The sequence below is a fragment of the Plectropomus leopardus genome, chromosome 18 (genome assembly GCF_026936395.1).
Source record: "Plectropomus leopardus strain MGB_pleo_1.0 chromosome 18, ASM2693639v1, whole genome shotgun sequence".
NCBI classification, from domain to species: Eukaryota; Metazoa; Chordata; class Actinopteri; order Perciformes; family Serranidae; genus Plectropomus; species Plectropomus leopardus.
Window position 1 is genome coordinate 25,167,532 of NC_142193.1, and position 23,833 is coordinate 25,191,364.

Here is a 23,833-nt window from a genome sequence, read left to right on the forward strand (position 1 = left end):
CCCGATGTGGCACAGTGCATTCTGGTAGTTGTAGGTTTACTACCTTTTGAACAGCAGCAAAGACCACAGCTGTTTTTCTCTGTTTTCTGTGGTCATGTATCATCAATTTCAAAAGTATTTCTACGCTATAGACAGCCTGCTATTATGAAAAGGCCATATTGCCAGTAGTGAAATACTTCTTCAGGGAACAACATGTCCCGTATGGACCAGTTTTGAAGGATGTTTGGCTTATATGATGGCCAGGAGGTTCTGTCATTGGTTTTTACCCTTCATCATCTCAAAAGTTTGCGTATTCACGTCAGAGTTCGATGACAATATCTCTGAGTCGGATGAGAGACTGAGAGCAAAGCAAAGAGGAAGAGAGAGAAGAATCAATAACGGAAGAAATGAACAAGGAAACAGGTACACTTCCTCTGCTAAACTTACACTAGTTTAGTAAATTGAATTTTTCCCTGAGGTCAGCCACTGTCTATACAGTTTCACTGATGTGAAACATTTTTATGTAATTGGTCAATAAATCAACCAGAAACTTTTTTTTTTGCTTATGTGGCTGATGTTACATCATGCTGTATATTTGTCCAACTAATGTCCTGACAAATTCGCATCTGTACACAGTAAACTTTCAATCAATTTTTATTTGCAGAAACAAGTGGATGGTGTATTGTGGGTAGTTAAAAGTACAGTGTGTAGGATTGGGGGGGATATATTGGCAGAAATGCAATTTTATAGAATAAAAATGTTTTTGTGAGGGTTCAGTCACCTGTTTTTTTTGTGTTACCTCAGAGTGAGCCTGCTGTGTTTCTACAGTAGCCCAGAATGGACAAACCAAACACTGGCTCTATATTGCGCCATTTCTGTTTGTGTTCTGTTTCTGTTGGTCGCAATCTGAAACCCTTACTGCTAACTGCTACGAAATTCTACACATTAGACCCTTAAATTATACTAGTTTATTAAAAAAAGTCCAGCATTTTCCTCTGAGGTCAGCTGATAGTGACTGTCTATTCACTTTATCAGTCTGAAACATTTTTAATTGCTCAAAAAATCAACCAAAAACTCTTTTAGTATATGTGGCCAACATAACATCTTAGGCTGTTTATTTGTCCAGCTAATATCCTGCCAAATTAGCATCAGTGTTTAGCAAACTTTGGATCAGTTTTTATTTTCAAAAATAAAACCAAGTGGATTGTGAATGTGGGTAATTAAGGGAGACTGGGAGATTTGAGCACTCGTTGTAAAAACAGGGTTGGGCTAACTCTGCGTGTTTAAAGAGCTTGAAATCTAAGTAGTCACTGAGGTAACAGAGGAGTGACTGGCATCGATCAGCAACATTTATGAGCCCCCGCTCATAAATTACGGTCATTTTGTGCAATGAGACAGTAAAGTATGACTGATTACACCTTTGATAACCTCAACAGGACTTTAAATACCAATTCGGCTCTAATATAGCTCCCCTTTTGTCAGGAAACACAGACACGCTAAAGAGAATTACCGAATATCCAGAGCCAGCTGACTGTGTTCCCAGCATGCTCTGCTGCCTCAGGTTGTTACCCAGGTGATGAGTGGCCACAGATGGCTCTGCTGTGGGTGAGAGAGCTCAGCCAATAGGGCTTCAGGGCCAGGACACGAGAAACATGATTGGTCAAGGCTGGGTCGGGGCGACGGGCCAGTGTGGGTTGTTAGACCATCAACGGCTGTCAGGGGATATAGGAGGACATGGCCAGAGCGCACACACACAAGCACACACACAGAGGCGGGCAGATGGGCTGTATGTACAAATGTAGAGCACCAGTGTGACATATTGCAGTATTTACATTGGGTCACAGTATTTTATGCCTCTCTGTTCTTAATAGGCCATCTGAAGGAAGACCATAATAACAGCATTGTCTTATAAGCATCCGGCTGGTGTTGTTTTTTAAATTTATGTGTTTCTTTACTTGAATGCATCTCAGACTAAACTGCGATTTGTGACAGTGATTTGATTTACAGCGGATGCCAGTTTTGTCCTCAAGCGAGCCCAAAACATGTCACAAATAGAGCAAAACTTGTTTTGAGGAGAATAAAATTAATTGATGGTGCTGAAATGACAGAAAAGTCCGCAGTTCTGGCGACTGGTACCGTGCAGTGTGGGCCTTTCAGTTAAGTTTTACCTCACTCACTTCGCCTCCGACAGCTGTAATGATAAATCCACTGTGACACATCCAAGATGAATATGTTTTGCAGAGTAATCGAAAAATAAAATAAAATAAAAAAAACAGGAGACAAATGACCGACTAAGAGCGCCGGCCAGTGCAGCAATCAAACCAAGTGACAACCTGTGCTCCATTTAAAATATGCCGCGTGTGTGTGCGTGCAAGTTTTTCAGTGTGTGTGCGTGTGCGTGTCAGAAACAAGAGAAATATCCCCCCCTTAAGAGAATGTTCTGTCATGGCAGATTTACAGCACCGCTCACCTTGCTGTAGTGAACATTGTGCCTTAAAAGACTTTAGCACTTATTTATCAGTGTGTGTCTGTCTGCAAGGGTGTGTGTGTTTGTGTGTGTGTAGTAAAGGTGTGGTGGTAGTAGTTTGTTCTGACAGGTAATTTCAGTTTCTAGCCCTGATAGATGAGGGTCAGAACTCAGAAAACACACATGTACGCACATACGCATTACACACAAATACTAAGTCCTGGGTCAGTTGTCATGTGAGCTGGGCTGCCACACACACACACACACACACACACACACACACACACACACACACACACACACACACACACACACACACACACACACACACATACATACACTACATGCCACAACGGAGAACTTAATAGCTGCATGTCATATGCATACATTAGTTGGTCAGATCCAGTCATACAATAATCAAGCTTATATTCAGCAGCTTATCCTGAAGCTGAATGCTTGACTCCTGATACTCAAGTTGTATGTATGTATCGTACAAAACTGCTTCGTGCATCTGTTATTTTCGCCCACAGATGGGGCGTGACTCATGAATAACTTTTTTACACAATGGAGACAGAAATTCAACATGCCAGTCACTCCACTGCTCATCATAATTGCATTACTGCACAATTGCTGGCTGACTAAGTCCAAGTGGATACATATATTTTATTTCTTATATGAATATATGTATTATTCTGTTGCCATACACACCGTAAATGTGCGTTTGCAGTTCCCCTGTGACTAGTGACAAAAGTGATCTCACAAAGATATAATATATTCTTATACTCACCTGTGGAAGGGTGTTCACGTGAAATAAACTGTTGTGTGTACTTTATGTAATTGTCACTATATTGAAACGACTGCTGTGTTGGTACCAATTGACCTAATTATCAAGATAAACTGCAAGATTATCAAGATTTGCAGTTTGAGGCGTCAGCACTTTTACAGATACAGTAAAACGAAGGAGTTGCTAATGGGGAAACATTGACAGCAAGGCTGAGCGCCTTTTCTGGCGGCCAGAACTGGTGTCAGTTCAGGCCGCTGTTTTGTAAAGCTTAAGAAGTATGGAAAAATTTGCTAAAACAACATTAGCAGTGTGTGTGTGACCGCACACACTGTCTTAACTAGATGGAGTGTAGTTACTTTGGTTTGGTTTTGACTTTTTGACTTCTGTAATATAGGTGCTAAACATGTTATGTTTTTTTTTTATTAACTGTAAAATAGATTCCAAGTTGGCCAGTTATTTCGTTTTTGTCTTTTGGCTTTGTTGTACAGCTCATCTGTCTGTACTGTGTTTATCGCCCAAGTATAACATCTGATTGACAGCTCGTGATCTCACACATAAATGAACCATCAAGTTGCTTTTAGTTTGACTGCTCAGAGTGAAGAGACAGGGAGAGATGTGGGACTGCAGAGCAGCAGATATGAAGGGAGTTTAGTCGGTGTGAACTACTGCAAATCCCATCGCACTAGAAGTTTATTAATTTTTCATCAGAGGCAAGGGTATCTAAAAAAGGTGCTCCAGTGTTGTGCAGGGATTCCTGAACTAAAACTCGATTTGCATTTTGGAGAAAACCCACGATACCCAAACTCAGCTACAGTCTGAAGAATCCCCGAGCCAGTACACACATAAATCCTATTTTGTGCAACAAAAGAAATCCTGCTGAAGCAGCTGAGTGGACATGTGTTGCATTTTATGGTGCGACTGCAAGCTTGGAATAGAGAAAATGTAATTGTTAGCATTAATCTTGTGCTGCCCAAACTCGCACAGAAAAAATAACCGCACAAACGTAATGTACACACACACACACACACACACACCAGGGACAACAGGAGCGGCAGAGGCTCTGCTAAACTAGCATCTTCTTCACCTTGTACAGTCATCACTCATGCCACACTTAACACATGCCACCTGAGGCTGAGTGTGTTTTCAAGTGACTCTCTACCCTTAGGTCGTCTTAAAAGACCTAAATCAGCACTGATAGCGGCTCCCATCTTCTTTTTTTCAGATTTCCCCCTCTTCTTTGTCTCTCACAGGCACTGTGCGCATGTGTGTGCTGTTGCAGTTCATAAATCATGGGTGCTGACAGTGTACATCATTGCTCTGACTGGTCCTTGTCTTTACAAAGGATAAATGTCTCTATCTTTAACACACACGCAGCATTATACGGTTCATCTTAACATCTTTGTGGAGACTCCTTTCCCTGTGTTGAAGCCTCTGCAGAAACCGCAAAAAGATGGATGTTGTGGAGTCTCTTCGAAATATTGCTTATTATTATTTAAATTAACTCCTCGATTGACAGTTTGGTTGTGCTGCATTTGGACACCTTTCAAAAGCATTTAAACCTCTGAAACCTGTGAAACTTTTCTTTGAAAACATGACTTAAAAGGCAAGGAGTTGCAAGAGATGTCTCACAGATTGCAAGATATTAGGAAAAGGTGACAAGAAAATGAAAGAATCGATTTTTAATAAATAATTATTTAAAAATGTCCAGAAAACTCTACTTATAATTTTAATTATTTAAATATAATTATATATAACGATATAGAATTCTAATTATATAACTATATATAACTATACTTATCATTTGAACTACTATTTTATAATACTTATCATTTTTTCATTTTTGTATGTTTTTTTTTTTTAACCTTTTTCATTTTCAATTTTTACTGTCTTATTTTCAGGTAATTTTCTTGCATTTTCTTTTTTTTTTCTTTTTTTTTTTTTTTACAAATTTCTTGCTCATGTTTGGGACATTTCTTGTTAAGTGGCTCATTGCCTCCTTCCACTGCTTAAAAAAAAATCCAGCCAATTAGCCCAGGTTCCAAAGGGTTAATCTCCGTTGCTCACTGACTGCAAAAAGCAGCATAAATGGCGTGTTTGGGTTTGGCTCTGGCTGCTGTAATGCAGTGAATGTGTGTTCTTATTTGCCTGCTGCAGTGCACGTGTAGAGCTGGGTGCAGTGCCCCCCATCCCCTTTTACTCCAAAATAAGAGGAAGGGAGGAAAAAATAACACCAAAGATATTTTTATCCTAACTCTGTCGAGGCTTAGTCCTCTTCCTCTCCCCATCGCACTTCTCCTTTCCATCTCTCTCCCTCAATCTCTCTTATCTTTATACTCACTTCTTTTTTCGGGTGCTCCTTCTCCGCTGTCTCCCCACCTCTGCACCCTCCCCTCCCCCCTAATGAATAGAGAGATTACTGATATAATGGAGGCTGGAAAGTGAGAGAAATTGGATCGCTTTACTATGATCTCAGTGCTACGGGGGAGAGGAAACATTAGGTGGAGAATTGTTGAGGTGGGCAAAGTAATTGTCTGTGTTTCTGTATGTGTGTGTGTGTATGTGTGTGTGTGTGTGTTTGTGTGTGTGCTGGGATGTTCATTCGGGGTTGTTTAGGGTCATCTTACAGCGTACACACTCCAGCCTGGTTCCGTATCCTAGCAACGCTCTATCAGGTCCACCTGTCTGATGGGCGTCGGCCCAAACCTACTTGCAGACACACAAGTGCACGCGCGCACACACACACACACACACACACACACACACACACACACACACACACACACACACAATCTGGCCATCCTTCCTGTGTGTATCCTGTTTTCTTTTTTGCTGTTGTTTTTGTTGTGTATAATCACGATGCTCCAGTTTGATTTTCTCATGAACAGCCAGACACAGCAGTCACGATAATGATGAGAATATTATGAAATAAGATGTTTTCTCAGTGGTGCCTACTTTTCATTTAGCCTGTTTAGAAAAGCTGACAGTTCAAATCTTACATCAGTTTTAAAAGCTGCACTACACATGATTTTCATGAAAAACCTCAATTCTTTTATGAACCTAAAAACAAACTGGAGAGTACAGAACCTCAGTAACGAGTCCTAAAAACCAGAAATGAATTAGCATTTCAGCACTTCCAGTTCCTTCATATTAAAGTCATTTTTTTCTTTTTAATTTGTTTTTGGTAAGAAGTTTTAAATGTTTGTGGTTAACGTGACCTTAAGAGAATTTCACATGAAATACATCAGTAAATACCCCACTCGCAAACTTTGGGGCTTTTATATATCTTAAAAAAGGCGGCTGTGAATAAGTGGTGAAATTAGACTACAAAATGTCATCACGCTGAACCTCGCTGAGCGGCTCCACAGCCTCGTAAACCTGGTGAGGCAGTGCAGTGTATTTTAGCCTAGCATAGCTTTTAACTTCTGGTGATTACATTTAATGTAAAAAATCCTAAAAGTGGTGTTCATTTCTGAAGTATCACAAACGTTTGCTTGCCACAGAGCTTATTTCCTGCAGTGATCCAAAATCCAATGGAAAAATCCCATAGACTTTTCGATGAGGGAACCAGGACGATGTTAGCTTTTGGGTTTGCCTACAGAAAAACGCCATCACTGGGGCACTCTGTATTTCCGCTTGTTAATGCGACTAGCCAGCTCCTTAGTCTCCCACCAGATCTGGGTGGTGTGCAGTGCATTGAAAAGGAGCGAAATTAACCTTAAGACTGACATACATAACTGTTCAAACACATACTCAGAACAGCTTCATCATTAACCTCTGACATCCCTGACCTGAGATGTTGCTTCAAGCCGCAGATTCACATTGTTAACTTTAGCTGGCAGAATGATCAGGTTGTCTGAACATCCTCTCCTGCTCCCTACCAGCTTTACCAAGAAATCGGTTTACTTTTTCACCTTACATGAGGTGCTACTCACAGAGTTGTATACTTCTAACCTCCAGCACAAGTTTTGACATTTTACATCAGAGTTGCATCAGATCCTCTGTAATAACGCTGCAAATAACTTTTTTGTTGCAGCTTTGTGTCAAAAGAATGAGCATGAAAGAGAGGGAAAATAATCCAAATGAGCAACAAAGGAGAGAAAAATGTACAATAAACAGATGGAAAGGGGAAAAAAGCTCCCACTGTGCATGTGTGTGAGTGTGAGTGGTGTGTGTTTGTCTATATCTCTTCCAGATAGACAGTCGCAAAGTGCAGATTGGGCTGTTGTCTAAAAGAGCAGCCAGGGTGTTGGTATTGATTCCAGCACCTCTTCCTCTGCTGTAGTCGCACATAATTGGGTTCAGAGCTGCATCCCGTGTCCAATCAAATGGTTTAATACCACTCACCTGGTTGCTTGCAGGCCAATCAGATTATTTTAATCACAAAACCCACTCAATCCCCTTATCTCTGGGCGATTTCATCTGAGCATCGAGAGACCCTGTGTGTGTGTGTGTGCGTGCATGTGTGTTACCAGGAGCAATTTAAAGGGACATTTAGGTATCACGAAATGTCACAACACATACACACAAACACGTATTACACAGCCTTTTTCTCAATTATCTCTGTCGCCATCCTTGTTGTTGTAATTGTTCTGGACTACTGGTCTGTGTAACATGCATGTGTGGGAGTCTGTACATAACAGCTTAAATGATAATATTAATTTAATTAACTCGCTGTAAAGACACAATTACAGTTTCATCTGGCAGATCATGTGTTGGTTAATATTGTGCATGGCATAAAAGCTCTGAAACTAAATAGATCGCCAACTGCTGACCGCTTTCACTTTAATGCTTTGAAGCCTGAAGCCACGTCACCTTTCTTTTATTGCTTTTGGATGCCTTACACAAGTGCTTAAACCTTAAAAACCCTATTTCTTTCTAAAACATAGGAAGAATGGTAATGCACAACATTGTATTGTTTAATCAATAGATTTGGTGAAAATTTTTTTCTTTTTTTTCAAAAAGCCAGGGAAAAACTATATTTATACCTATTATATTTATTTATTTGAAATATTATTTTAGAGAATTATTATAATTTTTAAGCACTTTTCCACTTTTTTTTCAAATTTTAAGGTGTTTCTCTTGTATTTTTCATTAATTTCTTGCAGATTTTGGAGCCATTTCTTCTTCCATTGCTCATTGCCTTCTTCCCATGTTTTTGAAAGAAATCAGGCCAATGTGTTTAGATTTCAAAGGGTTAAAAGTCTTCGGTTTTCCAATGCTTCTCGTCATGGAGGGGCAGCTAACATTGGTGGCTTACATGAAAATTCAAATGGCCCTTTCTTGAGCCGGTGATTAGTTTGTCCCTTTTGGGCTACCGTAGAAACAAATTCTCATTTTCAGGTGATTATAAACTAAAAAAAAACATTTGATTATTTTCCATTTCTGCTAATATATCCCCCAAAATCCTACACACTAGACTTGTAAGAGGACGTATGGCGCCAGTATTTTTATTATACACAAGCATTCATTGTGTCACTTTGTGCCCCGTGGACTGTGCCACCCGCTACACACACTGCAGCGTGCGCCTGCACAATGTTGCTCACAGCATGAAACGCCTCACCTGCAGCGCTCCACTGTGGCTTTCAAAGAGCCGTCGTGGGTCCATGTTCCATTTAGAAGTTCTCCCCGTAGCTTCGGCCCCAGAATGGAGTAGAAGAGGAAGAAAAGGGGAGCTGCTCTCCCTTGTTGTACATGACCGCTGACAGAAGGACTGAGGGAGACAGAGTGGGGAAGGACAGCCATGATTAATGTGGAGGCGATGTGGACCCAAGAATATCTTCCCCCTGCCCTCCATCTTAGCTAATGTGACCTGCCATATGGGTCACTCATTACGTGTGTGTGTGTGTGTGTGTGTGCGTGTGTGTGTGTGTGTGTGGGCGGTGAGGATTAGTATGGGCAGACTATAGCTTTAGGTACCATCCAGTGTCACTTTCTTTTTCTCCTTTTGTGATTTTTTAGCAGTAAACAGGTCACATTTCAAGCAATTTAGCCTGCTTACAGGTTAGACCAGACGCACACAGACATTTTATTTTGTTGGATTTGAATAGATTTTTTTTTTTTTATCCTTCAGCATTACGCCTTGACTTTCAATACAAAAGAGTCTGTGTGAATATTTTAGGATAGTAATACTAGTAGATTGTAAATTGACTTTTTCTCATGCTAATGTAATTCAATTTCCTTTTCCCTGTGTTTCTCCTCGCCTCTATTCATCTCTTCCCTTTTCTCATTCTCGGATTTTTCTTCCTTCCCCCAACCCCCTTTCTTTGTCTCCATCTCTCTTACTTCTTCACCCTCTGCCCCGCTCCTCCTCCTCTACTTCTCTCACCTTCAGGTACATGATGAATGTGACATGGGATGGCAGAGACTTGTCATTCACAGAGGACGGCTACCAGGAATACCCAAAGCTGGTGGTCATTGTTCTCAACAAGGAAAGAGAGTGGGAGAAGGTAGGATCTACATCGATGTGTGTCTGGGCTGGTTTGTGTTTTTTACGTCGTAAAAGAGCGCATATTCCTGTGAGTTCTGTTAGCCAACACTGACGATACCTCGGTCACATCTGCTGTAATATTTGTGGAAATTGTAGGATATATTCTACAATTACACACATATTACATGTCATGTTTTGTAAAGCTTATTGTGATATTTTAAATGAAATGTTTTAAATTTTGAGTTTTTAGGCAAAAAATGATCATTATTTATTATAAAAGATAATATGTCTGAACAGTTTAGTAACTTTTATGTTACTTTTTGTCTCCGTTGTCTCACTGACTACGTTTACACACACGTTAAAATGCCGTTATTATACTGAATATAATAATATTCCGAATTTGTTACGGGTCATGTGAACCGCATATTTTGTTTAAACATTCCGAATTAAGCCTTTTTTTTTTTACGAATGTAACATTTTCAGATTAAGACATGTGGGATATGCTAATATCATTCAGGTTTTAAAGACATTTTTTGTACAGCACATGTGGAGTAAGTGTCTCAATTAGGGTTTTTACAGCACTTTGCGACACATGGCCTCTTGTTTGTATACAGTTAGCTCTGTGCGTTGTCATGGATACATTGTACACAAACCAACTAGCCAACAGTTGGATATGCGCAAATATCGTCGACCTTTTCAAGAAGGCAATTGAGGAAATAAAAGAGGGAAGCTGTGTTTGCGCGATCCAACAAGTTCCTGTTTTGATGCAAGCGGCCGCAGCTGTTTCAATTCTCCATTTTTGAACACCACATGTTAGGGCATGATAATCTGCATATTCAGGGCTATAAATGGGAATATTAGTGCAATATTCATAAATTTCATTACCCATATAAACAGTCGAGTGGTTTTTTTTTTCAGTTTTAGAAAAAGCGCAAAAAAACCCCAGAATATTTTGTGCATGTTGACGTAGTCAGTGTTGGACTGAATTATGTATTGTGTTACATATTATACTTTATATATTATTTATAATATATAGTTATCTATATATAGATTTGTTTAAATGCTATAATAAACTGCACTATGTTAGATTATATCATGTTAATACTGTTTTATCACATTTACATGCAATATTCTATTTTCTTAGAAATATAGACAAACACTTAATATCATTAGTTAGTTATGTTATTCTGGTGTATGCTGTCACTGTATGCTTTGCTGATTTTGCTGTTACTAATCACACTACTGTGTCACTCTTGCCTTGTACAGTAATTTTGTCTTGGATTGCTCTTGTATAGTTTCTATTTTTATTTCTATTCTTATTTTTATTTGATTTGCTGCTAATTATTTATGTTTTACTGTCTGTACTTATTTCTGTCCTTGTGCTGCTGCAATACCCAAATTTCCCCTCAGTTGATCAATACAGGCTTTTTTTATCTTATCCTATAAGATAAAAGTTTTTTAAATGCTCAAAGAATCATGTAGAGTTTAGTTGGTGGCTTGTAAAAAAAATCTTGGGTTATTCGGACTCACTGTTTTTAAAATCTCGACTACAGCACTGGTGTTCCTGTTTGTGTTTATGCTGCTTTTGTTAATTGTATGTTTCTCTGTGTTGCTTTTCATGATCAATACCAAAACTATAGCTAACTATTATTGTATATTATCCTGCAATTTTTTTATATAGCTGGCAACATACTTAATCTGGTTGTCTTTAACCCTTTGAGACCTGAGCAATTTTGCTTGATTTCTGTCAAAAACATAGGAAGTTGCAAGTTAAGAATTGCAACAAAATTACCTTTAATTAATTTAGTAAAAAAAAAAAAAAAAAAGACAAATAGGGTTAAAAAAGAAAAAAAAGGTTTTAAAAAAATTCAGAAATAGAAAAAAAAGAGAGAGAAAAAAAGTTCAAGTTTTGAATTCAAAATAATTCAATTGCAATTTGTGAGACATCACTTGTTAAGTTGCACCTTGTCTTTTTCTCAAAAGAAATAAAACCAATTTTCTGAGTTTTCAAAGGTTTCGATGCTTGTGAAAGGCATCTGAATGAAGCACAAGAAAACCTGACATCCTTCCAGGTTTTAAAGCGTTTATAACTCCATATTGGCCAATAACATCAACTTACTCAATGTATTGGTCAAGTTCTATAACAAATATGTTTCCTTTTATGTTTCTTGATTACCTACAGACACATTATTTCTTTAAGCAGTGGCTACTTCATGCATCGCAAAGCTAAATAACAAACTCTGACTTTGATGAAGATTATGGTAGATAGCGGCGCACTGCAAAAACAAAACCAGCAATAAACTCTGAACACCAGTATTGAAAATGCTGCCTCATCGTACAGATGATCAATGAGCTCATTTACCAGCAAGCGCATGGATTTCTTTAACCAGTTAATGTGAGGAAGCTTCCATAAAGCACACGGCTGAGCATTCTCGCCGTTGTAATGGACTTTAAATGGCAGCCATGTATCTTTATAGCCACATCTGGCTGCCTCGTACAGGCTTAAATTCACTGAGGCTGAGAGCAAAAGTTTGAGAGAAGGATGGAGAAAGAGAGAGGTGTGGCTAAAGGAAGGATTTAGATAAGGAGGAACGGGAGATAGATGGTTATGTATTTTTGTCTTGTCCCTCTCTTCTGCCATCGCCTCCACTTTTCGTCTCCTCCTTCCCACTGCCTCCTTCTCTCATAATGTATCTTTCCCCACATCTCTTCCCTCCTTTATACTCCTCTTTCCATCTTTTCGTCATTTTTCCCATTCATCCTTTCCCTTCTTCCCCAGGCAGGATAATCTGTGCACTCTGTCTGTCTTTAGCTGTGATTGCTGTTGTGCTCTCTGATAGCACCTCAAACCACAGTTAATCAAAACCTGAGACCTCAGTTATTGGGGTGGCAAGGGGTCACCGCTCTTGCATGTGTGCGTGTGTTTGTGTATGTGTGTGTTTACCCTTCCATGCCGGTTGTGGACAGAAACAGTTTTCCAGAGACTTGTGCTTTCGACCAATCTGATTTTTTATTCAGGTCACACACGGTGTGCGCAGCGCCTTACAGTATTCGGTTTAGTTTGCCGCAATCCGCACAGTCTCCACCCAATCTTTGAGACTGGCTTTTTCATATTTCATACTGACACACACCCATGCACGCACACACACACACACACACACACACACACGTACACGTACACGTGCACGCACAAAAAAAAGACCCTTTGTTGGTGTGCGGAGGGGAGGTAGAGTGTGTTGTTGTAAACAGAGAGCCTGTGAAATTGATCAGTACCACTTGACTGTGGTGCAGAGAAAGAGACTGAAAGCGAGAGAGACACGGAGACCCAAAGTGGAAACATAATTGGGAGCTGCTCTCTCTCTCTCTCTCTCTCCCTCCCTCCATCCCTCTGGTGCAGCCGTCCCACCCATGCGCCAGAAATGAGCGGCACACACACGCACACACACACAGGGAGAGAGAGAGAGACTTCCATAATGATCAAGAGATAAAAATTCAGTAACTGCACTAAAATATGGATATGCACTAAAAATATAAAATGTGTCCCCTTGAGGCACAGGAGGAAGAGACAGGGCGAGGAGAGAAATATGGAGAGATAGCGAGACGAGCGAGCGATGGAGACAGATGGGCCGTGATAGCGAGAGCAAATGAGCACGAGAAAAAGACACACAAAGAGATTGAGAGAGGTGGAGCGAGGTGGAACTCAGCCACCAGCATGTGTACGTTTCCCCGTTTTTTCACCCACTACAGGTGTGTAGCACTCAAAGCATCCACACCTGCTGTTCTCTGCAACACACACACACATGCAAGCGACACACCGTTTTAGATGATATATTTTTGAGTTTAAAAGAAGAGCTGCTTTTGGATTTGTTACACCTGTTTGGTGGGATGTATACAGTGTTTAGAATTTTTTTTTTTTTTTTGGAGGATTATATAATCGCCAGTGAATTACTGTTTTATTCAAAAGAAGCGCAGACTGCAGCAAATCATGCGGGTACATTTGACTGGATCAGAAGACTGGATCCACTGTGGCGTTATGGGGGGATTTATGCAAAATTAGGCTTTTATCTAGGGAGAAAAAATGCAGTGTAACAACTGAACAGATATAGCAAAAAGAAAGAATTCAGATGGATGCAGACTTGCCCACAGTGGCATATTTAAGCATTCACCATGAATGTGCAGAAATAAAGATTTTTAGTGTATCCAGATATGATAAAACTCTAATATGCTGTAATGATGCTGCATTCAGGAGAAGCCATACATTTATTCAATTTTGATCAAAGTATTGAACAGTTTAAAGAAGTTTTCTTTACTATGAGGATAACTGTTACACATACACACAAAACATTTTTTAAGATGTTCACTGAATTTTATGCTGTGCTTAATATTATGGCTCCATCACCTATAAAACTCATTAAAAAGGCTCTGAATTATGTTTTAAGAAAACTTAGAGTCTACAGCCATGCGAGAGCCTGCTGCATAGTGGTGCTTTACACTAAATGCTACAGCCATCATGTTCATAAACCAAAATACTGGACAAAAAGATTCTCATGATGGTGCTGTGGAGGAAAAGGCAAGGGATCAACAATATTACAAGATTTACTTCTTAGGGGGACATGACTGTGTGGACCAAATTACTTTGCAATGCATCAAATAGCTGTGAAGACACTTCTCACAAAAAAAACCAACAAATATGGCCTTGATGGTGGCAGAAAAGAAAAGTCAGTAGATTTAATCCTCTGAGGACTTATGAATATAAGTATGAAATTTCATGGTAAGCGATGCAAAAGTAGCTAAGATATTTTAGTTTAGTCTAACATGGTGAATGGCATGACTGACCAACTGATAGGCTGATAGCTATCCCTGGAGCCGTGCTGCTAGCAAGGATAGAAATCGACTTAACATGGTTAAATTTGAAAGACACCAAAACTGAGATTAATCATCATATAAAGACCCATAATAAATAAAATATTTTTTTTAAAGCTTAAGGGAATGATACTGGTATCATATGAAACTACAAGAACTGAGGAATCCAGTGGTACCAACCAAATCATGCTCATCAGTAAGGGGGCTGAGTAAGGTTTCAAAGTTAGGCTAAATTAACCCTGCATGGTCATTTCACAGGGGACCTTTGACTTCTGAATGGAGATGGGTTCGGTGGTTACCCATGAGTCTCTCCTTTATAGACATGCCCACTTTATGCTTGTCCCATGCAGTTTTTTGCTGTCATTTGATTCCTAATCAAGACAATCTGGTAAAAATCGCTTTCTTTTGTTTTGAAATGCAAAATAATAGAATTGTAAACATAAATCAAAAACTACAGATTATTATAAATTAATTTTGAAATACTGCGATCAATTGGGATTAAACAATTTATGGTTTGTCAGCCCTAATTTGTACGTTTCAGGCGTTTTAGGCGAGACAGCTAAGCTGCAGCACACTGTTAATGAGCAACAGACAGCAAAACTTTTTCATTTTTAAGTGGGCCACTGCTATTTCAGCCGCTTTTTAACAATTGAACGTGAGTATTTTTTGGCGACTCGTCATTGTTTTTCCAGCAGGGATAGTGCCACAAAAAGTGTTTGTTTTTTGCAGACATTGCTGCTTGTCCAGCTGGGATTTTGCCACAAAAAAACAGGTATTTAAAGCTCAAACATGATCTTTTCGGGACCCTAACTGTTTTTTTTTTGTGCCGAAACCTAACCACACATTATCCAAATTGAAATGTAAAGACATGTAGAGTTTCAACATATCTGCTACATAACAATGTACAAATGTAATACATTTTTGCTTTGCAGTAACATAAAATGCCAACTTTACTCTGGCAATTGGCTTAAAGGAGTGAAAGGATGAACTTGAAGACAGGCTGAGTAAGTCAAAGTACTGGATAATGATCATGGTTCAGAGGAGTTTTACTAAAATGATAGAAATCTATCCGACAGTGCAGAAATGTATTAATATGTATAAACTGACTCATAGGCTTTGAGAATTCAAAACTCATTGTATGAAATTAGAAAATGTTTAGTAAGTAAAAAAAAATCATGTCACAATTGGTGTAGCTTTGAGGAAATACTGTACACGGCTCTGAATCTATGACATGGCAGAAGTGATGATGCATTTGCTCATAACATTCAGAGTTACAGTAGAACCACACCAACTTAAAGAGAAAAGTGTATTTACCGATCAGAACCAGGATTATGTTTTATTCCTGCTGAGTAGATGGAGTGTGTAAATTGCTTCAGGAACTGCTGCAGTGTTAGCAGCCAGTTCACAAAATAATTATTACAGACAGCATGGGATTTGTGCTTGGAGAATCACAATATGGAGAGCAGACACACACACACGCACACAAACAAAAGCCCATGTGCAGACACACACACACACACGTTGGTTCGATCCAGGCGTCACTATTCTCTGAATCTTTATAGAAACGCTCCACTTTAAGGAGAGATGTCTAAATCCATGGATGCGGTTTTCTTTCGCTCTTCCACTCCCGTCATCCACTTTCTCTCTGCCCTTGTTTTTCAGATGCACACACACTCACATGCATCCTAACACATGCACGCAGACGCACACACAGACACACACATATAAACAGAGTAGGCGTAAGAGAGGGAGAGCAGAATCCATTTTCCCGACATAATTTTGTCTGACAGGAGTGACAGATACTGTTTTATGACTGAATGGGTTTCTCCACGCTATTAGGAACTCATTCTCCCATAATGCAACTTGCCACTGTGATAACTCTCCCGGTGAGACTGGCACAGAGAAGGTGCTCAGTTGTAAGTGCACTGACCCTTGTTTTTCTTTATTCTTTTATCATCTCTCTCTCCTATTCAGCCGCATTCGGTTGATTGTAGCCCTCGAGTGCGTATGAGTGTGTCTGTGAGTGTGTGTAGGTCACGCCTTCAGAATGAGAGAGGCAGAAAAAGAGAAGACAGTGTGTGAAATAGATGAAATAGAGAGCAAGACATGCAGGTACAAAGAGCAAGGCCTTTCAAAGTGAAGATAAATAAGAAAAGAGAGAGAGCTTAAAAAAACAGGGTAGGTTTGAGGCGACAAAAGAAAGAAACGAAGATGAAACAAAACACGGGATTTCCAGAAGAAAAAAAAAAGAAAAGATTATAAGAAGCAGCTCTTCTGGGGCAGAATGTCATCTCATCACCAAGTGGTTCTGAATTCGTCACAGGGTGATGGTGCGATAGGATTGCCGCCATGGGATGTTATAATGCGGTAATCCCAGAGGCCCTATCACCGTAACCTCCCACTGGCCTCGCTGTCACATTACACACACATGCACTATGTCTTGTGTGTGTGTATGTGTGTGTATGTGTGTGTATGTGTGTGTGTGTGTATTATCTGGTATTTCATACAGGGAGATTCAGCATTCTGGCCGGTCGATAGAGAGAATCCTCTCTCGTCTCTAGGCATTAATTTATAACCCCTCTTTCTTTAATTAGAAGGAGAGACAGAGAAGAAGAGGAGAGCAGGAGGACAGGATATCAGAAGAGCTGCTGAAGTCAGCTCATTCTTCCTCTTCCTCCTTCTCTTTTCCTACGCTTTTTTTTTCAACCATCTTCTGAGTGGAACATTTATCTCTCCTTTCTTTGAGTTTATTGATTTATCAAACCAAATCAGGGCTGATCCTCAAACGCTTACATCAATGATTGGATGGGTCAGTCAGACCTGAGTTGGATGTCTGTTTTCAGGTTTACTGTGTGTGCTGATACTAAAAGGTGCAACAAGTAATAAAACCAAAATATATTAGATCATTGTGGGAGTTTGCACCTGGCATCATTAAATCAGTCAGTTTAAAGGAAGAGATTTGATTTTTGAAATGGGGTTGTATCTGATACTTATCCATATCAGGTGTTTCCACCAGCGGGTTGGTTCAGTTCAGTACATATCGACACATTTTTTTGGCATTTCCATTATGAAAAATTGTGAATGGTTTAGTACTTTTGAAACTGTCCCCATTTTTCGTCACTCTTCTGCTTGAGGTTCTTGACCAGTCTGTTTACTGGTCAGTCGAGAATCAACACTAATGTAACCACTGTTCATACCATGATACGTTTTTCACACATTAGTAAACTATAAATAAAAATGGAAGGATGTTTTCCAGCAGCTGTAGATTGAGAAAAAAAAAAGGATTCGATTCACTGGGCCGACTGGCGGCAACTTTTAAGGTGGAAACTTTATTTGTAATGTTACATGAGATGATGGCGACAACTTTGACCACTCCATCTATTTTTATTGTCTCTCTTGGATGACAATCACTTTTATTAAAGAGTGGATCTTCAAAAAACATGTCAGACAGCATTTCTGTATGTGCAATATCCCATTAGGAGAGACTCTCACTCCAGACTGCTCTTTTTGTTTTGAAAATGTTGCCTTTGAGCCCCGTTCTGTAGAGTTCACTCGGATCACCAGTGAATGATACACGAGTGCTGGACGGAGCAGGGTCCTATCTGAGGTAGAAACGCTAAACAGATTTAGGGTCTAGGTACCTCTTCATAGGTGTAACTCTTGGTTCTGAAGGTACTATACTGAAAGCTTTTGATGGAAACACATCTAAAGTCAGTGTATTTCTACAGTCTGTGGCAGTCTGCACAGCTTCTCAAGCATGCAAAATTAACACCATCAAAGCTAAGAAATCTGCTTCTGTAGACAGGGGCAGCAGCAAATGTATTTCAGCCACCTGAAAAATCATTAACAATTTAAGTGTACGCTATATTGAGACTATGTCCTCTGCTTCACATTGCTGCAGACAGCCCTTTCCAACTCAGAAGCCGGCTAAAGTTGCCTGTATTTGCCCTCATTAAAGCCACCAGACTCCATCAAGAAAATCTACAATTCTACAATTTCTACAATTTCATTTAGCAGACGCTTTTATCCAAAGCGATGTACAAATCAGTAATTTAAACTCACTGAACATGGAAGCTGTCGGTCTGCCGCTGCCTCAGTCATTTAGTTTGTGTTATTGTGTAACTTAAGTGAAGTTGAGCTAATCCTTCTGAATGCCAGAGTTACACAATAACACAAACTAACTACCCAACCAAGGCAGCAGTACACCAGCAGCTCCGGTGTTCAGTGATCTTAAATCATTGTTTTTCTCAGTGGAGTCTGGCTTTGAAGAGAGCAATATAATGGCAACAGTTCCACGTCAGAAATCACTGATGTCAAGTGCTGAAAATATTCTTAATATAGTGTACACTTGACCTATTATTTACTTTTTATGGTGGGAAGGTGGCTAAAATGCATTTTGTTGCTGACCCCCTACACACCAGTACAATATTTCGTTTTTGTGGCCTTACTTCAGGCTGCTTCTCAAAGGGGCCAACTAACATCTACTGTATGTAATACACTGACTATGGATAAGTAGCTCACACAACCCCACTTCAAAGGATCTGAACTGTCCCTTTAAAAGAAAAAGGAGAAATGTTTCTGTATTTCTAAGGAGCTAAAAGTGAATCTTTTCCGCTTCCAACAAGAGGAATTCGGCACAATGTTACAATGTGAAAGCATCTGTGGAGTATGTATATCAGCATAGCACACACAGCTAGTAACTGCTGCTTTAGGGTCTTACTAAGACCACAAAATGACGCCAAACTGTTTGCACAATCGTTTTGAACCCACTCTCTTTTTTTTTTTTTTTCTCACTCTGACTCATCTTTGTTTTTGTTTAGGTTTTTTTTTCAGAATCCCCTTCATTTCTGTGAAACAAGTCTGATTATGCACAAATTCCCCCTCACTTTTACATTACCAATCCCATTCCCTACCTCCCGAACAACTTTGATACACACACACACACACACACACACACACACACATACACATGTGTAGCTACAGGCACACGCTCACTCGCTTGTGAAATGCAAAACAGCTGGGGTAAGACAGATAGACAAATGCGGCCGTTCCCTAGAGAGTGAAGGTGACACACAAGAAATCTCACACATGCCACCTCAGCACACCGTCCTGCCCCTACACACACACACACGCACACACACACACATACACATGCATACACTCCTAGAGATGTAGCCGACAGCAGAGTGAGCTGTTGACAGTGGTGCCGACTAAGAGCGGCAAAAAGACTCTAATCCCTGTCAGAGGATAGAAAACCACTCAAAGCAAAACAATTAAAATGCTAATTTCACTTCCTCCTCTCTGCTCGCCTGTTAATGACTTAGCCAGGCATGCAAGCTGAGCAACATGTGTGTGTGTGTGTGTGTGTGTGTGTGTGTGTGTGTGTGTGCATTTGTACGTGTGTGTGGGGGGAAACAATTACTGTCCGATATGACTCCAGGGTCAAGGGGTGACAGATCTGCATGCCTGTATAATGTGTTTTTAATGTGTGTGCATTGTGTTTACAATGTGGCAAAGACTCGCACACACAACGAAAAACGATCCAGACTGAACTACATGTTGCAGGGCTGTACAGAAAGTGAAAATATGTGCATAGAGTGCAAACATTTCATACTTTATTGGACTTGTGCAGATTGAGGCATGCTGGTTCATTACATTTATAGGTCACTCTTACAGAGTATACATGTGCATAGACATGTGCACTCTATGCACATTTCCATAGTTTTTCACTGTCTGCACAGCCCTGCAACATGTGAAATGGAGATATTTGAAAACCAGTCTTCAGTTAGAATCTTTGTTTTGTTCTGTGTGCGAGTCTTCCTTTGTGACATTTTTCTAACTTTTGCACCAGAAAAAAAGACAAACACAGGACCGATTTTAAGGGCGCAGCTCATTCCATGCCTACCACTCATTTATTTGAAAACATTTTTAGTATCTTAGCCCGTCTCTGTGTGTTACTGCCTTAGACATCCACACATTTACGCCCTTGTGTGTGTTAATGAGTGTGCAACACAAAAGAAAAAGTCAGCGTAAAGTCAGAAATTCCACTCCACACTGCAGCGGCATTGCTGTGTGAGCCAAGGAGAAAGAAAGAGAGAAGAAAAAGAAAGAGAGACTTTTTAAAAAGGAAGGGAAAGAGTGCAAGCGAGGTTCTGCCATTTTCTGCCTCCTGTAACATTAATAATTGAGAATTGAGCAAAGCTTCGCTGGCTGCTGCTGTCTCTTTCTCTCTGCCTCTCCTGTCTGACACAAACATGCGTAAATACACACACACACACACACACACACACACACACAGGTGTAGGTGGGCAAAGAGCATCCATAGGGGAATCTGTGGCATCACTGCTCTAAAAACGTTCTGAATTATTAACAGAGTCGCAGCACTGTCATACCTCCACACCCTCCTCCTCATATATGTCTGCATTTGTTGCCACACTGTTTATCCCTGTGTGTGTTTTGCCCTGCATCCCTACACACCATGCTTTAAATCTGTTGTGTTGTCATACCCCCAGTCCCATTTATTATGGTCTGTGAACATGTGTACTGATTTGAATGTTTTTGTGCCAAAAAAGCAACATATGTAACATAAAAAGGAAATGTTAACGTGTGTCTACATTTGTAATCCTCTCCACTTCCTGTCTGCTTTGAGTTATTGGGCAACAGATTACAGCAGTTAGGAAACTACCAGGTAAAGAAAGGTAACACATTGCATTTTTCCTGCCATGTTATGATCACTGACTGGTGGACATGATTTTCCCACCACTTCCACTTCCTGTCTGCTTGTAACCATTACTTCTGAGGGCAACAGACTTGCCGAGTAGTTATACGAGGTCATGGGTCTAAACCCAGCAAAGTGCTACTGTTACAGAAAGTGGCTGATTCCCAACCTGCTCACTTAATATGAAGTATTGGATGAGATCCTCACCCTCTGTAAATGCCTAAAAATGTAAGTTCAACTATTCCAGTTTTTAAGTGACTTTACCGTTTTTTCGAGCGTAACTCACTTTATCATCTTGTCTCGGTTATCCTCCCCTCCTTCCTTCCAGATGGGGAAACTGGACAACCGCAGCCTGACACTGAAGTATCCAGTGTGGCCGCGGTTCAACTCCTTCGGTGATGCCGAGCTCGACGACAACCACCTGTCTATCGTCACGTTAGAGGAGAAACCTTTTGTTATTGTGGAGGACGTAGAAAGGCTCACCGGAACCTGCATGAGGAACTCGGTGCCCTGCAGAAAGCATATCAAAGAGTAAGTCTGCCAGTCAGTTAGCAGGCACCGTTACTCTCACTGCAAATCCCCCGATGTTTTTCAGGCCTAATAGTTTGACCACTGGTTTGAACATAATGCTTGTTAAAATTAAAATGTTAGTTCATCAGTTTTCACATGAAAACAGATTTTTTATTATTATTATATACATTTATTTTTCTATCTTATTATCACTGTGACCAGCTGCCCCAAAGCATTAATAAGTAACTTTGGTATTTTTTTTTTTTTTTTTATCTTGACCCTATTTCCCTTTTTTTTTTGGCTAAGTGACTAATGGGAACAGCAATTGTTGAAACTGGTCCAGTACTGAGCAAGAGGGTTGCAGCTGGCAGTCACAAAAAAGGCTGTAAAGTAACCAAATGGGGCGTTTGTACACATCAATTTATGTTAATTAACAGTGCTTGTTTTTGCCACTGACAGGCTCAGATTATTATTCCAAGTGTCTGACAGTTTATGAAAGTTATCCCTTCAAAGATATGCTTTTTTTTGTTATAGAGTAATGTTCTTTGAGTTTCAGCAGAAACAGCCCTGAAATTGCTATCGCAAAACCCACCAAACTCCATTTAAAAAAACTAATTTTATCATCACAAAACACACTTTATTCAAAGTCAACAAAAACGAAATAACACACAATTATTACTTGGTGCACAAATGCCTGATTAATTACGTTGCTGTCTGCTGTCTGGGCTGCAGTCCTCTCTGCCAATTCCAAAAATTGTTGTGCTTATTTGAAACTTACATGAAAATACATGGAAAATAGGGTCCATGCTAAAAATTACCCATAAGCTTAAAGCTCAGTAAGCCACAAACCATCCATTTGTAATTGGAAGCAAATTTGAGCTCCAAGACATTTAGCCTAATCTGGTAAAATAATTTACTATTCCTATTCTATAGGTGTTTAAGATGACAATATACGATGCTATTAGCAGTTCAAGACTATATAAGAGTTAATTTACAACACAATAACACTGACTGAAATAGACTAATACATTGATTGACAGGCAATTTTGTATGTGTGAAAAATGGGACTAAGCATTACAGGAAATTAGGTTCCACCATTGCATATGAGTGTATTGGTAATCAGAATGGGCTAAACAATTACATAATTTTCCATTTCCTTCAGCACAGTCGCTTTGCTGCTCTCGCTCTCGCTTCTCTCATGAGCGCGGGAGAAGGTGCAGTGTGAGATCTATGCAGCAGCTTCTTTCCTCCCCCTGAAAACGGAGGCGACTGCTGAACTCAGCAATTTACTTCCTTTCCTTACCAATTTTCTCTCTAACGCCCAAATACTGCTAGCCCCCTGCTATATTATGCTCGTGAAGTACACACACACACACACACACACACACAGTGAAAGTGGCTTAGGGTGTGTGTGTGTGTGTGCATGTGTCACTGAGTGGCTTGAGTGCTGCTGAATCAAAGCATGTAATTGGTTTGTAGATAATTTAATATTATTTCTCTCCACTGGAACACACATACACACACACACACACACACACTCATACTTACAGTAAGATTGGCATGTATACTACACAGTCTCACCACTGCGTACATGCATGCACACAAAGTTACTGACTATAACTACTACTCGAGCACACACACACAAACAGAGCTGATTAAGCGGTAATAGGGTCCCAGGGAAGAGGCCAACAGAGATTTTCATCCAGAATGACTGTGAAGTAGGGCGGAGGATAAAGCATCTCCAAGGAGGAACACAAACACACACACAAGTTCATATACACTCTCCATTGCCACATGTCCGCTCACTCACAGGCCAATGCGTCCGGGGCGCGTTCCTCTCTCCCACAGCGCAATTCCCAGTGTCCATTTGGAGAAAGAGGGAGAGATGCAGGGAAGGAGGCAGAGTGAGAAGAGTCATGGCCGGGTTGGATCGGGGGATGGAGGACTAGCCATGCATGCAGAACCACAAATTCACTCATCCAGGCTAGGCCTAAGAACAAGCCATACTCAGTTGCACACTCACACACATACGCCAAACCACCCTCTCTGGAGACCCCTCAGGCCCTGTAGCGTTTCTATATCAAG

At 40.1% G+C, this 23,833-nt stretch overlaps 1 protein-coding gene across 2 annotated transcripts in view; it reads left to right on the forward strand.

The window, feature by feature from the left end:
* Positions 1–23,833, forward strand: part of grin2aa (glutamate receptor, ionotropic, N-methyl D-aspartate 2A, a) — a 187,504-nt gene that overhangs the window by 123,420 nt on the left and 40,251 nt on the right. For both annotated transcript variants that reach the window (XM_042504779.2, XM_088090923.1), the window contains 2 exons: positions 9,562–9,676; positions 21,567–21,769. In XM_042504779.2, coding sequence (XP_042360713.2) covers positions 9,562–9,676; positions 21,567–21,769 — 318 coding nt within the window. The remainder of the gene's footprint in view (positions 1–9,561; positions 9,677–21,566; positions 21,770–23,833) is intronic.